The following is a 12,902-nucleotide window of genomic DNA, read 5'->3' on the forward strand; positions in this document are numbered from 1 at the left end:
TTCTAAAACCTCTGATTCGACTAGAGGGTTTCGAACAGAAAAAAAGGATAAAAGTTTTTACTATTTAATAACAAACTCCTATACTTCTAGTTATTTTACATAAAGATCCCATATCTGCTAATTTACATAGACGCCCCCCTGTGTTGTTGTACTTCAATTTGATTGGATTTCGATATCAGGATTGCCAGAACCTCTGGTCATGGCTTTCTCTTTAGTACCGAGCTGTTTCCATGGCTATCTAACCAGTTCCTCGTTCTCCTCCACCATTCATTTTCTCCCGACTTCTCTCTCTTGCGGCGGCGTCTCTGTTTCTCCCGTTTCGAAGCTAAGAACATGTGCCAAATTCGATAAGTTTCAGGGTGATTCTCCTCTTGAACAGACCACATCTGCTTCTGCTTCGCAGGAAGTACCGTTAGAGGCTGAAGACCCACAAGAAGAAGAAGAAGATGATAGGTTCAGTAACACGCTCTTATGTTATAAAAATTGAGTCTTTCTCTGTTTTTGTGAAGGCAAAGCATCAAGTATTCAAAGTTTGTCACTTTCCTCTGTTTCTTTAATGTTTTTGTGTGTCTATTGGAATAATAATGGAACATACGGTTTGAAAGTGTTATGGGTATTGTGTCTTCTTCTGTTTTTTGTGAAGAAACACGTCGAGTTCGAGTCAAAGTTTGTAACTTTGCTCTGTTTCTTAAATGTTTCTGTGTGTCTAGTGGAATAACAAGAGAACGTATGGTTTGAAAATGTTATGGGAATTGGGTCTTCTTCTGTTTTTGTGAAGGAAAAGCGTCGAGTTCGATTCAAAGTTTGTCACTTTCCTCTGTTTCTGTAATGTTTTTTTTTGTCTATTGGAATAACAAGGGAACATATGTTTTGAAAATGATGTCTTTTTGCAAGTAAATGATTGGAACAAGTATGTAATAACAAGAGAACTACTCACAGATTTGTTATAATTTTGCAGCTGTTTGCCTAATGATTTGGTGGGAGCTGTTAGGCAATCAGGTGAAGCAAGTGCTTCGTTTGTGAACTCTGGAGGAACGAGAGCTATTGTAAGGGCTAGTGGTTTTTAAATCTTTAATCTTTGTTGGGAAAAGAGTGTGGTACAACTTCATTCACAAGTCTGACTCTTGATCTCGCAGGTGGAGCTTTTAATTCCTCAGCTGCAGTTCCTAGACGATGAAGGTGCGCAAGCTGAACTCTGGGAGCTTTCTCGCGTTTTCTTGGAGACACTCATCAAAGAAACTGGTTGTGAGGTGAGTTAAACAGTTTAAAGAAACTTCTTTTACATGCACACTCTGATGGATGATGGATGATGTTTGATAGCTCATAGTGCTTTTTGGAATGTTATTGTCAGAGAGTTAAAGCTGTGTTTCCAGATGCTGGAGCTGCTGCGTTGCTAAAATATAAGTGGAAGGATGCAGCTTTTGGATTCGCTAGGTAACTTTTTTGCTTCATCTTTGATAGTTCTTTTATTTTTTTTAGTCATGTTCCATGTTTGTGATGCAGCTTAAGTGACCGTAAACCAGTGGAGAAAGAAGATGAGATCATTGTCATGGTTGTTCCTGATTACCAAATGCTTGAATACGTTGAGAAAATTGCAAAAGGGCTTGCTGATGACCCGGTAACTAAGCTCTATCAAATCTTAGTTTCCACTTTTACACAAGAACCTTTTTGTTCTAACATCAACAAGATATGTCTTTGTTCTTTTTCAAGCCAAGGCCTCTGGTTATGTGGAACCCTCGTCTGATAAGCGAGGAAGTTGGGGTTGGGTTTAACGTAAGAAAGCTAAGGCGTTACTTCCTAAGGTAAACAAAGGCAAGAACCTTAATGAGACGTGAGAAGGCTATTTAACTTGACAATAAGACCTGTTTTTTTGGCTCTTGTAGTTCTTTTACTACGGTTTACTCCATGAGACCACTGGCTGCTGGTGCTGTTTTCAGATGTTATCCTGGGTAAGAAGACTAAGACTTGATTTATCTTATCTGATGCTATGTAATGACCACTTGTTGTCCTGACTTCATTTTTAGTAAATGGAAAGTGTTCTATGACAATAAAGACAGACCTGGCCGGTACCTACTCGCCAAAGAACTCATTGGTCGACCTGATGCTGAGGATCTTGAGGTTAGTTGAATACTAGATTTGGTTCCTATTGAGCTGTGACACATTATTACACACCGTATTTAGCTGTTTTTCTTTTGTGCAGATTATATATGGGAACGTGGAAGAGAAACCAGATGAAGAGCCATCTTTATTGACCCAAGCTGCTGGAATCTTCTCGTCCATTAACAGGTTCATGAAAGCTATGTGAAGATGATTTCTTCTCTCACAGAGTAGTACTGTTCACTAGTCTGGTATTCTTATGAATGTAAACCAAAGGGAATGTTGTATATCTTTGTATGCTATTACACCATAACGAATAGAATACATACTTCTTCTTGTGCATAGTGAACCTCTCTACTGTTACATAGCGATACGATGACAAACCTCATGGAGATCTTAGCGTTTGCCTGGTGTTTGGAGAATTTGGTTCACCTTCTGAGTTGTGCAGTAGAGAGAACACAGATGGGAACATGAGCAACATAAACAGTCTGCATGTTTGGGTTGAAGATTCAGGTTGTTGCTTCTGATATATAGACTCTGGTTTAATGATAGCAACTCTGCTTAAGCCAAAACAATTATTAGTTTTTTCTTTAATGCTGGATAACAATTACATCATCATTTTTATTATATATGATGATCAACTAACTGTTATGTGATATTGATGAACAACTCGAAACACTTGGATCAACAGACGCTTCTGCATGTATGACATCCTTGAGTGACATGCTCTCCCCAATAAACAATTATCTCTGTTTGCAATCCTCTTGAACCTCCAATAAGTTTTGCATCTATAATGAGCAAGAAATGACATTCTCTGGGAGTCGAACCCCGGACGTGGATGTAAAGCCTGTAAATCTTAACCAGCAAACCTTAACCAGCACAACAATCATTAGGATCCATGAGAAAGTAACAGCGCAACAATCATTAGGGAAGGCTTGGAGTTAAGACCTTTGAAAGAGGTGAATCAGGTCTGTTGTCTTAAGCTGGTTTGGAGAATTCTTTCTGCTGATTCTCTTTGGGTTAACTGGATAAAAATTTACCTCATTCGAAAAGGATCTTTCTGGACGATAAAGGAAACTACTTAGTGTGGGTCTTGGATGTGGAAGAAAATACTTAAGTGCAGGGAAAAAGCAAAGGATTTCTATAGAGTTGAGGTTCGGGACGGAAGGAACACTTCCTTTTGGCATGAAAAGTGGAGCTCCTTGGGGTGTTTAATGGATGTAGTCAGAGATGGAGGGTGCATTGATATGGGCATAGCAACGAATGGGATAGTAGCTGATTGTTTGCGGCATCGACGGAGATATCATCGTGTGCAAACATTCAACAGGATTGAAGTGGAGATTGAGAAGTTTAAGAGAAACTGGGTTCAAGTGAATGATATCCCATTATGGAGGAATGAGAAAGGCAAATACAAGAAAGTTTTCTCTACTAAGGAAACTTGGCTTTGTATTCGAGAGAAGCATCTCCCTTGCCATTGGTATCAAGCTGTCTGGTTTAAACATGCGACACCGAAGTTCTCGTTTATTACCTGGATTGCTATGCGTGGGAGGTTATCAACAGGCGAGAGGATGGTAAAATGGAATGGTAATGTTGATGCTTCTTGTGTTCTATGTCAAGAACCGCTGGAGACTCAAAGCCACTTATTTTTCGAGTGTCCTTCCTCAACACAAATTTGGGAGACACTCATGAAGGATGTACTAAGAGATCAGTACTCTGCGAATTGGGACATCTTGGTTAGTCTCCTTACTGGTGATTCGAGATGGAGCAAAACTAAACTCTTTACAGCAAGATACATGTTCCAATCAGCTATTCATACAATATGGAGAGAGCGGAATAGAAGAAGGCATGGAGAGGGTTCTGTTCCTGCTGTGTTTTTGATTCAGCGTTTGGATAAGAACATAAGGAATCAGTTCACTGTCATTAGAAGAAGGGGGGGGGAAAGGAGTATGAAGATGGAATGGCTACTTGGTTTGATACTAGATAGTTTTTTCACTATGATTGAATTCTTTCTTTTTTGATCAGAACTAAAAGATAGGAATTACAAAATTGTAAAAGGTGTTTTTTTTTTGAATTAAATTTAACATTCAATTCAAAAAAAAAAAAAAAAAAAAAAAAAAGTAACAGAAAGGTTGTTAATGTTTTATTGGGCTTTAAGAGCCTTTAAAATAGACATATCTCTCTCTCAACCTTTAAAACCACATAATAATACTCTGAAAGCCCAACAGGCCCAACACTAACTAAACCCTTTATAAATAAATTGTTTTAATTATACAAAAAAAAAAACTGAAACGGAAAATCGCCGTCGAGAGCGTGCGTGAATTTGATCGGCGATCTCCGTCGCAGCTGTTCAAAACTGACGAAACACACACTGTTTGATTAAAGAGAGATACTTTTCTCTGTTTTTATAAAAGGAGACACTTTAACTTAGTCAGATTTTTCAATTTCGAATCTTTGGAAACTGTTGAGTCACTCCAGTAATGGCGGATTTTCAGACATCAACTCAACGGGCCAAGTGGGTGTTCACTCCCCAGAAACTGGTATCTTACTTCCCTTTTCTGCTATTGCTTTTTTGGTCTCTCTGTTTCGTGAGCTTTGTAAAGTTTTCATCTTTATTGTCTTGTTGATTGCTTCAAAGAGACTACCTTCATCTGTGCCTACTTTTCTCTGTTGTTTTATGTTTGGTGTTTATGAGCATTTATAAACTAAATGGATTCGTTCATTTGTTCAATTGATTTTTAATTTGTTTGCTTCTTCTCAGACATGTTTTTATGTATATAGAAAGGAACGACATTTTTGATGGCTTTGTTTGATGCAATTAGAGAGTGAGATTAATTCTAGAATTAGAGGCGCTTATTGCTAGCTTTTCTAACTAACTTTTAGCTGCTGTTATATTGTTGTTGTTCTACTTATTGTTGTGATTGTAGGCAGAGAGATATAAAGCTGCTAACCACAGGGCAGTGCAATTTCTGGAGAAGGTTTATTGAAAGTGTTGATATTAGTAGAACATTAGTAACTCCATCCATTGCTAGATTCTAACTTCTTCTAATCCATAGTGTGGAACAACCCAAGTTGAAGTAGATGCCAGTGGATCATTAACTTATCCTACTGACAAAGGTGACGCACGAGATCACTGTAAGTTTTTATTTATTTATTTAATTACCATTGTTCGTCCAATATCTTCATCATTGTGGTTTTGTTGGTCAAAATTTTTAAATGAATGTTATCTTTTTTTTTGTTGCTGATTTACTCTCTCTCTTAGCTGATAAGAAGCTTAAACCATTGAGTGTTGATGAAGAACGTTTCATGAGAGCTTTTTATGAGGCCAAAGTCCAAGAAGTCTGCAGTGCTTTTGAGTTTCCTCACAAGATCCAGGTGCATTTGCTCTTCTTCCAGATGGAAGTTCATTACGATGAAGTCAAAAATAAAATTAGCTGGATTCATTTTTTTTTTCCTTCTAATATTTTTGCAGGCAACAGCCCTCCAATACTTTAAAAGGTTTTATCTGCAATGGTCTGTTATGCAACATCACCCAAAAGAAATAATGTAAGGCTCTTTCGAATCCTTAAAAATTGCGCACAGGCTTTACCAATATGTTTGTTTATTACGCAGCTAATTGATTATATCTTTCATTGAACAGGCTAACATGCGTGTATGCAGCATGTAAAATAGAGGAGAATCATGTATCTGCTGAGGAGATAGGGAAGGGGATTAAACAAGATCACCACGTCATCCTCAAGTATGAGATGGCTGTTCTTCAGGCATGGTTTATTATCTTTAGCAACTTGCATATCTTTATTTTTTCCTCCTCTCTCTCTTTGTTCTTCTGTTCTTATTAAGATTTAGCTTTATTTGCAGAGTCTGGAGTTTGATCTGATTGTTTTTGCACCGTATCGTGCAATGGAAGGCTTTGTCGCTAACATGGAGGTAAATCTTTTTCATCCTTGTTAACTTCATGTTGTCTCCAAAAGTGTCATTATCTTTTCATCGTGTCTAGGAGTTTCTTCAAGCTAGAGACGATGAGATCCAAAAACTGCAGGTAGATCTCTTCATAATTACTTAGTGGCCTTACTACTGGCATAATAACATTCTGATTTACTTTGCAGAGTTTGCTCAAAGCGGCAACAGCAGAAGCTGACAAAGTTATGCTCACAGATGCTCCACTCCTATTTCCTCCTGGTCAGGTGATAGTTTCTTTTGTCTCTCCCTGTCCTTTTGTTTTTTTTTATTAGGTTGAAGATAATAACTTAAACCCGTTAAAGAATCTGGTTAAACTCATGCTTTGTGATATTAAAATAGACTCACCATGTTTTCTTTTCTTTCATGATTTTTCTTTTCTATTTTGCTTTATATATAACAGAAGAAGTAATGACAAATTTGATGTATTGTTATATCAGTTGGCGTTGGCTGCTTTGCGTATTGCAAATGGGATTCTTGGAGTGGTTGACTTTGATAGGTTAATTTAATCTCTTTTGGCTTCTGTTTTCGTTATATCAAAAGCTTTTACTGATTGGGAGTTTCTTAACTAAACTGAATGTTGTTGCAGGTACCTAGAGAACATTGTTTCTCAACCGAACTCTGAGCACACGGCTTCAGACCTCTCAAAGTTACTTGATGGCATCGAATCTTTGGTATGCACTTAACTTTTCAAAAGATATCCACATAACCCATGAAAGTTTGGTTTCTAAAATGCAGTTTTTGCAGGTAAAGAACTATAAATACCCAAGTGAAAAGGACATGAAGCATATCAACCGGAAGCTAAAGTCTTGTCTGGGACACAGTTCTTCACATGACGAGTACTAATTAACCTTTCTGCTTTTGATTCTTCTAACTACTTCATATATATATATAAATATCTTTCATAGTTTTTTTGCTTATTTTCTATATTTTTACATGTTCCTCAGGAGCAAGAAACGAGAGAAGAGATCGAAGCACAAGTCACATAGAAGCTCCAATGATGCACCAAACGGGCCACCGACAAGTTGATTTTCTTGAGACTTTGTTCCCCTCATGTTCTTTCCTGCAACAGTATTGGTATTACTAACGTTAATGGAATTTGGATTGTGAATTAAAAGTTTATTCTATTTCAGCCAAAACATAACAAACTGAAAGTTTAAAAGTCTATACCTCTTTTTAGACTGTTTTGTTGTGGTTGTAGAGCTGGCCAGAGTTGAATTGTGTGTTACTTTATGTAACTGTTAGAATATAGAGGTTTACATTTGCTGTGATTTGCAGACTTTAGTATTGGTTTTTGTATTGGTTACTGTATTTGCGGTTTTACCATTTACAAGTGATGTGATTTGCAGACTACATAAACCAATGTGTATGTTTTTTTCTACTTTTTAAAACTTGGTAACTACCAAACATTTGATACCTGGAATAACAGTTTGCTTATGATGATGAATTTTTTTTTTTTAATTATTGATTACAGCTAAAAAGCATAATCTATATATGTTGTGTGTTGTTTTCTTCTTAAAATTAGATGTCTAATAACCAAGATAAATAAATCAAAATCTAAAACAAATTTTATTATGGAAAGAAACTTCAATTTTAAAGAAAATATTTATTATGACGACAACAACTATCTTAAACAATTTAGGGTGTTCAATAAATTACAGATTGGTATCAATTTTAGACTTAAAAACAAGAAAATAAAAATAGATTCAGACATAATAATCATGTATTTATGTCGTAATAATCATTTTTCTAACTTTTTATTTAATTGTCTTTTGGCCCTTACTGTATAAATATTTCTCTCGACTTACCTTTTTCTTTTTTACATTTCTTTAAGGTTCAAACCCGTCTCTTTCATTTCCTCCTAACCGATACGGATAATCTCTCTCTCTCTCTCTCTCTCTCTCAGGATTGAAGTTTCTAGGGTTCGTCGTTTTCCGAAGCTCAATCGTGATGGACGAAGACGACGCTGAGATTCCCCAACAAACCAATCCAATCGAATCTCCCGAGGCGAATCCTCCCCCCTCGGCTGATGCTGACGACGACGTTGATTCGACCCTGGATGCTGCAGCTTCTTCTTCTTCACCCACGGAGCTCGATTCGTCGCTCACTAACGACAACGGCGGCGCAAGGGTTTCCGAGGGCGAGAGATCGGAGAACACCGATCTCATTGCGCCTAACGAGGAGGAAGAAGAAGATGACGTAAGCGAAACGGAGAATGTGATTGAGAAGTCTTCTGACGATGATCAATCCGAAGCTGATGACGTGGCGTTCGATGAAGAAAAGCGAGGAGCTTTGGAGAAACCGGCCGTTACGGATTACAAATCTCTCTTATCCGAGTTCGATGATTACGTGGCGAGCGAGAAGATGGGTTCCGGAGTGTCGCGAGCGTTGAGCTACGGGTTCCAAGTGGGAGACTTGGTGTGGGGGAAAGTAAAGTCTCATCCTTGGTGGCCTGGTCACATCTTCAACGAAGCCTTCGCGTCTCCCTCCGTTCGTCGCATGAGGAGAGTGGACCATGTCTTAGTAGCGTTTTTCGGTGATAGTAGCTACGGATGGTTTGATCCCGCTGAGCTTATCCCCTTTGAGCCTCATTTATCCGACAAGGCGCATCAGACTGCTGCCAAGCACTTTGTGAGAGCGGTTGAGGAAGCTGTGGACGAGGCGAGTAGAAGGTCGGCGCTTGGGCTGACTTGTAAATGCAGGAATCCTTATAACTTTAGGGCTACTAGTGTTCAGGATTACTTTACTGTTGATGTTCCGGATTACGAGGTTCAAGGGGTTTACTCTGGGGAGCAGATTATGAAAGCGAGGGATGAGTTTTCGCCTGTTGAGGCTCTCTCGTTTGTGAAGGAGTTGGCTTTAGCGCCTCAGGAGTGTGATGATGTTGAAGAGAGTTTGAGTTTTTTGAAGAAGAAAGCGGTGGTTTGTGCTTTTAGGAATGCGGTGTTTGAGGAGTTTGATGAAACTTATTCGCAGGCGTTTGGGACGAAGTCTATGCGCACTTCGGTGACTTCGAATGAATCCAGTAATAGAACACCCTCTCGAGGTACTGTCACTTTCGAGAAATCATGGTTCGTTTTCCATTTATGTGTAAACTTGTCATATGTGTTACAGAGATGTGAGATATTATATAACTTGGTGGTTTTGTGAGTGTTAGATCCTCTAGTTTTATATCTTTGTAGTTGTATACTTTACATTAGCATGTTTGAAAGAATCACAAAGGTCAACTTGTTTGCTTTGTTGTTTATTGTCTTGGTGGCTGATGTGCTCTTCCAACTTCTCATGTTTCCAGCTCCCTTGAGTGGCCCGCTGGTGATAGCAGAAACTCTAGGTGTACCGAAGAGCTCTAAGACCCCCACAAAGGTTAAGGATTCGAAGAAACAAGACAAGTATCTTCTCAAACGAAGAGATGAAGCTGGTCATAAGACTGTTCCATTTGGCCAAGCTGAAGCAAGTTCAAGCACGGGCGTTGGTGGATCTTCGGACGGGGACTCTGTGCTACTGAGAAGAGCCTCAACGCTTCAAAGTCCAATGAAAGATGAGCAGACTGGGATTGTGAGCACGGATTCCAACTCTTCAAGTGCTGCTATTCCTGGGAAAGAAAGTTCTGTTCCAAAGATCTCTTTTGATGAAGAAAAGGATGTAGCTGAAGAATCAGCAGAGAAAAAGGAAGAAAGAAGTGTAGTAAATCCAGAGCATGAGCCTCTTAAGCAAGAGACTGGGCCAGATTCTGGATCAGCTGGAAGCTCACTCCAGCCTATGATTGAGTCTCCTCGAGGTTCTCATACCTCAGCATCTGATGGGAAGAGTTCCACAGGATCTCTAATCAAGAAACTCAAAGTTGCTAAACGCTCTTCAAGCGAAATGGGCACTTCTGAGAATCCTCCTTCAGAGCCAGTAAAGAAAAAGAAAAAGATGAAAGAGCCTAACCCTAATCTTCCGAGAAAGAGAAAGCATCCATTATCTTCTGGGGAGCCTGGAGCCAAGAAATTGTCCCAGCTTGGTTCAGCGCATTTACATACGTATATGGATGCTGATGTGCCGAAGCTACTGGGTCATCTTCAAGATCTCTCTCTTGACCCTTTCTCTGGTTCAACAGTTGTTTCTTTTGGAGCTGCTAGGAAGTTTTTTCTCCGTTTCCGTTCACTTAATTACCAGAAAAGCTTGTCTGTACCTTCTTCTGATGCTAATGCCAGGGACACAAACCTCTCAAAACCTGGCAAGTCTGTGAACAGAACCGAAGACCCATCAAAAGCTGGCAAAAAACGCCTCTCTTCTGATCGTCAAGACGAAATCCCATTAGTTAAGAAGCTGAAGAAAACTAATCAGTTGAAACCAATGGCTTCTGAGAAGAAGATCAAACTAGAAGCAAAGGACAGTGTAAAACCAGCAAGAGAGCAAAGCGGTGCGGTTCAGGCAAGACCATCAAAACTTCAAACCGCGAAGAAACCGGCTCCATCAGCAAAAGTGGTGGAACCCACAATGCTGGTCATGAAGTTTCCACCAGGCACGTCTCTTCCTTCACCTGCACTGCTAAAGGCGAGGTTTGGTCGGTTCGGGCTGTTGGATCAATCAGCCATCAGGGTTTTCTGGAAATCATCGACCTGCCGTGTTGTCTTTCTGTATAAAGCCGATGCACAGACTGCTTTTAGATATGCAACGGGTAACAACTCTCTCTTTGGAAACGTGAACGTAAGGTACTTCCTCCGTGACGTGGATGCTCCTAAAGCCGAGCCTCAAGAACCAGAAAACGCAAAGGAAGATGATGAACAACCACAGAGCCAAATGCCAGACCAAGCATCGCCACGTCACCAACCGAAATTACCACCACCATTAAAGAGCAACCTCAAATCCTGCCTAAAGAAACTGGGAGATGACACTAGCAGTAACCGCCCAAGAGTCAAATTCATGTTAGACGGTGAAGAAAACTCGAGTAAAGCAACCAACGAGCCACCAAATAGAAACGATGGACCTTCTTCTTCATCATCATCATCTTTTGGAATGGAATTTGTTAGTAAGAAGTTTCAAAACGTTCAGCTTCCTCCTTCAACATTGCCACCAATTCTTCCTCTCCCTCCACAATACTCAAAACCCATTAAAACAGTGGACCATGTTGAACCACCTATGCCACCACCACCACCACCACCTTCTAGAAGCTTTCCTGGTCCGAGCGCAGCGGTTGGTGCAGGAGACATCTCTCACCAAATGCTCAACCTTTTGTCGAAATGCAACGACGTTGTGGCTAATGTGACGGGCTTGTTGGGCTATGTTCCTTACCACCCATTGTGAAAAAAACAAACAAAGCCCTTTGAGAGATAAAAAGAATTGTTGTTTTGTAGTATCCGTGTTTGGTTTTGGTTGATATATTGTGTGTTAGATGTTGAGTCAACTTTTATTATTTGTTTCAGTCATGTATTACAATGGATCTTTACCAACTCCCATATTCATCACTCAGCTCAAACAAAAACAGCTACTGGCGTTTTTCTTAGAACCATTTACCATTTAATTTAAAACCCTTTGGTTAACGTTGTATGATGATGAACCCCATTATAGTATGGAATTTAACTACACGATTCGTAACAGTTTTCAACTTTCATAAATCTCGTTGAAGTCCTGGTTGAATAAAGTAAAGCAAACCCATTAGGGACACATCATGTACGCAAGTTCAGTTTTAATGGGCTTTTTCATTTAGACCCAAATAAAACCCAAAAAGAGCAAACATATACAACATGTCTCTAGTCTAGTGCACCCGCCCAAGTCATAAAATACCATATTTTACAAACAAAACAATAAAAGTTAGTCTAAACTACTATGATTAATGCCACTGACTTCGTCTAAGTAAATTACAATACGATTTCAGTTAAAGATCATTAAATTTTCAATTTCTGTCAGTGAGTGGATAAGAAGAATGAAAGCTCGAAAGAAATTTATCTAATAGATTTCATTAGACTGAAACTGAGAAGTTACCGAGAAGTTACTTCTTTCATTACAAAATAGCTTCCAACATAATCTTCCATTGGATTCATTGATAAACATACAAAAGACAACCTACATAATCCCTAAACCCAAAAAAAAAAACAAGATGTTCTTCTTCTAGATCGATATTTCAAGCCTTCTTGGGAGATTTAGCAGCTTTCTCAGGCTTCTCAGCTTTCTCAGAACCAGCAGCTCTCTTGGGAAGCAGAACCGGGTTAATGTTAGGAAGAACACCTCCGCTTGAGATCGTGACTCCATGAAGAAGCTTCCCCAGCTCCTCATCGTTCCTTATCGCCAAGCAAAGATGCCTAGGGTTTATCCTGTTCTTCTTGTTATCCCTCGCCGCGTTCCCCGCCAGCTCCAAAACCTAATCCAGAGATTTAGGTCAAAATCAATCAAATTCAAAACTCTTAATTTCATTTCGAACGAATCCATTGATTATACCTCGGCGGCGAGGTACTCGAGAACGGCGGCGAGGTAAACGGGAGCACCGGCGCCGTACCTGACGGCGTAACGGCCTTTCTTCAGGTAACGAGAGATACGGCCGACGGGAAACTGGAGACCAGCTTTGACGGATTTGGTGACGCTCTTCTTGCGATCTCCTCCTTTCCTTCCTCCTGCTCCTCTCGCCGGCTTCGCTGTTGCTGCTGCTGGTGACTCCATCGAAAACTATTTCCTTTTCCGGTTTAGTGGCGGTTTACGATTTTTGGATTAAGTCGGATTCAATAATGTGCGTCTATTTATAGTTATTATATACCGTATACTGCCACGCTGGCAATCCGAGTGTTGATGAAGTTACCCCCGCTCGGATTTGTATTTCGTTGGTTTTGATCCAACGGTCAATGAGTCGACGTATACCGTTGTTACACGTGGGA

The 12,902-nt window shown here is 39.7% G+C and overlaps 4 protein-coding genes across 5 annotated transcripts; 3 read left to right on the top strand and 1 right to left on the bottom strand.

Annotated features, from left to right (window-relative positions):
* Positions 1-142: 142 nt before the first annotated feature.
* LOC103837175 lies at positions 143-2,439 on the top strand. 2 transcript variants are annotated; one of them, XM_018654104.2, is made up of 9 exons: positions 143-448; positions 957-1,046; positions 1,137-1,250; positions 1,352-1,434; positions 1,504-1,618; positions 1,711-1,802; positions 1,884-1,949; positions 2,025-2,118; positions 2,201-2,439. In XM_018654104.2, the coding sequence occupies exons 1-9, from the start codon at positions 200-202 to the stop codon at positions 2,303-2,305; spliced, it is 1,008 nt and encodes a 335-aa protein (XP_018509620.1). In that variant the 5' UTR covers positions 143-199; the 3' UTR covers positions 2,306-2,439. The 2 variants fall into 2 exon arrangements, with proteins under 2 accessions (XP_018509620.1, XP_009111751.1); XM_009113503.3 differs by having other exon boundaries at positions 144-453; positions 959-1,046.
* Positions 491-7,338, top strand: LOC103837174 (cyclin-H1-1). Its single transcript, XM_009113502.3, has 14 exons — positions 491-506; positions 4,495-4,634; positions 5,022-5,072; positions 5,151-5,229; positions 5,357-5,469; positions 5,567-5,640; positions 5,735-5,855; positions 5,953-6,021; positions 6,092-6,133; positions 6,201-6,278; positions 6,492-6,550; positions 6,641-6,725; positions 6,799-6,890; positions 6,999-7,338. The coding sequence occupies exons 2-14, from the start codon at positions 4,575-4,577 to the stop codon at positions 7,078-7,080; spliced, it is 1,005 nt and encodes a 334-aa protein (XP_009111750.1). The 5' UTR covers positions 491-506; positions 4,495-4,574; the 3' UTR covers positions 7,081-7,338.
* A 532-nt stretch (positions 7,339-7,870) lies between these two features.
* On the top strand, positions 7,871-11,498 carry LOC103837173. The gene is made up of 2 exons (XM_009113501.3): positions 7,871-9,097; positions 9,344-11,498. Exons 1-2 carry the CDS (start codon positions 8,002-8,004, stop codon positions 11,338-11,340), a joined length of 3,093 nt encoding a protein of 1,030 aa, XP_009111749.1. The 5' UTR covers positions 7,871-8,001; the 3' UTR covers positions 11,341-11,498.
* Positions 11,499-11,965: 467 nt separating this feature from the next.
* On the bottom strand, positions 11,966-12,752 carry LOC103837172 (probable histone H2A.5). Its single transcript, XM_009113500.3, has 2 exons — positions 12,472-12,752; positions 11,966-12,394 (listed from the first exon to the last, which is right to left on the bottom strand). The coding sequence occupies exons 1-2, from the start codon at positions 12,688-12,690 to the stop codon at positions 12,158-12,160; spliced, it is 456 nt and encodes a 151-aa protein (XP_009111748.1). The 5' UTR covers positions 12,691-12,752; the 3' UTR covers positions 11,966-12,157.
* Positions 12,753-12,902: the final 150 nt, after the last annotated feature.

The sequence above is a fragment of the Brassica rapa genome, chromosome A09 (genome assembly GCF_000309985.2).
Source record: "Brassica rapa cultivar Chiifu-401-42 chromosome A09, CAAS_Brap_v3.01, whole genome shotgun sequence".
In the NCBI taxonomy this organism is placed as follows: Eukaryota; Viridiplantae; Streptophyta; class Magnoliopsida; order Brassicales; family Brassicaceae; genus Brassica; species Brassica rapa.

Bases quoted from the DNA above. Each gene is read 5' to 3' on its own strand.
- LOC103837175 (XM_009113503.3), top strand. From the start codon at position 200: ATGGCTTTCTCTTTAGTACCGAGCTGTTTCCATGGCTATCTAACCAGT. The intron at 1,251-1,351 runs GTGAGTTAAACA...TGTTATTGTCAG, and splicing joins TCAAAGAAACTGGTTGTGAG to AGAGTTAAAGCTGTGTTTCC. The intron at 2,119-2,200 runs GTTAGTTGAATA...TCTTTTGTGCAG, and splicing joins CTGATGCTGAGGATCTTGAG to ATTATATATGGGAACGTGGA.
- LOC103837174 (XM_009113502.3), top strand. From the start codon at position 4,575: ATGGCGGATTTTCAGACATCAACTCAACGGGCCAAGTGGGTGTTCACT. The intron at 5,230-5,356 runs GTAAGTTTTTAT...TCTCTCTCTTAG, and splicing joins AGGTGACGCACGAGATCACT to CTGATAAGAAGCTTAAACCA. The intron at 6,022-6,091 runs GTAAATCTTTTT...CATCGTGTCTAG, and splicing joins GCTTTGTCGCTAACATGGAG to GAGTTTCTTCAAGCTAGAGA.
- LOC103837173 (XM_009113501.3), top strand. From the start codon at position 8,002: ATGGACGAAGACGACGCTGAGATTCCCCAACAAACCAATCCAATCGAA. The intron at 9,098-9,343 runs GTACTGTCACTT...TCATGTTTCCAG, and splicing joins TAATAGAACACCCTCTCGAG to CTCCCTTGAGTGGCCCGCTG.
- LOC103837172 (XM_009113500.3), bottom strand. From the start codon at position 12,690: ATGGAGTCACCAGCAGCAGCAACAGCGAAGCCGGCGAGAGGAGCAGGA. The intron at 12,395-12,471 runs GTATAATCAATG...TCTCTGGATTAG, and splicing joins TCGAGTACCTCGCCGCCGAG to GTTTTGGAGCTGGCGGGGAA.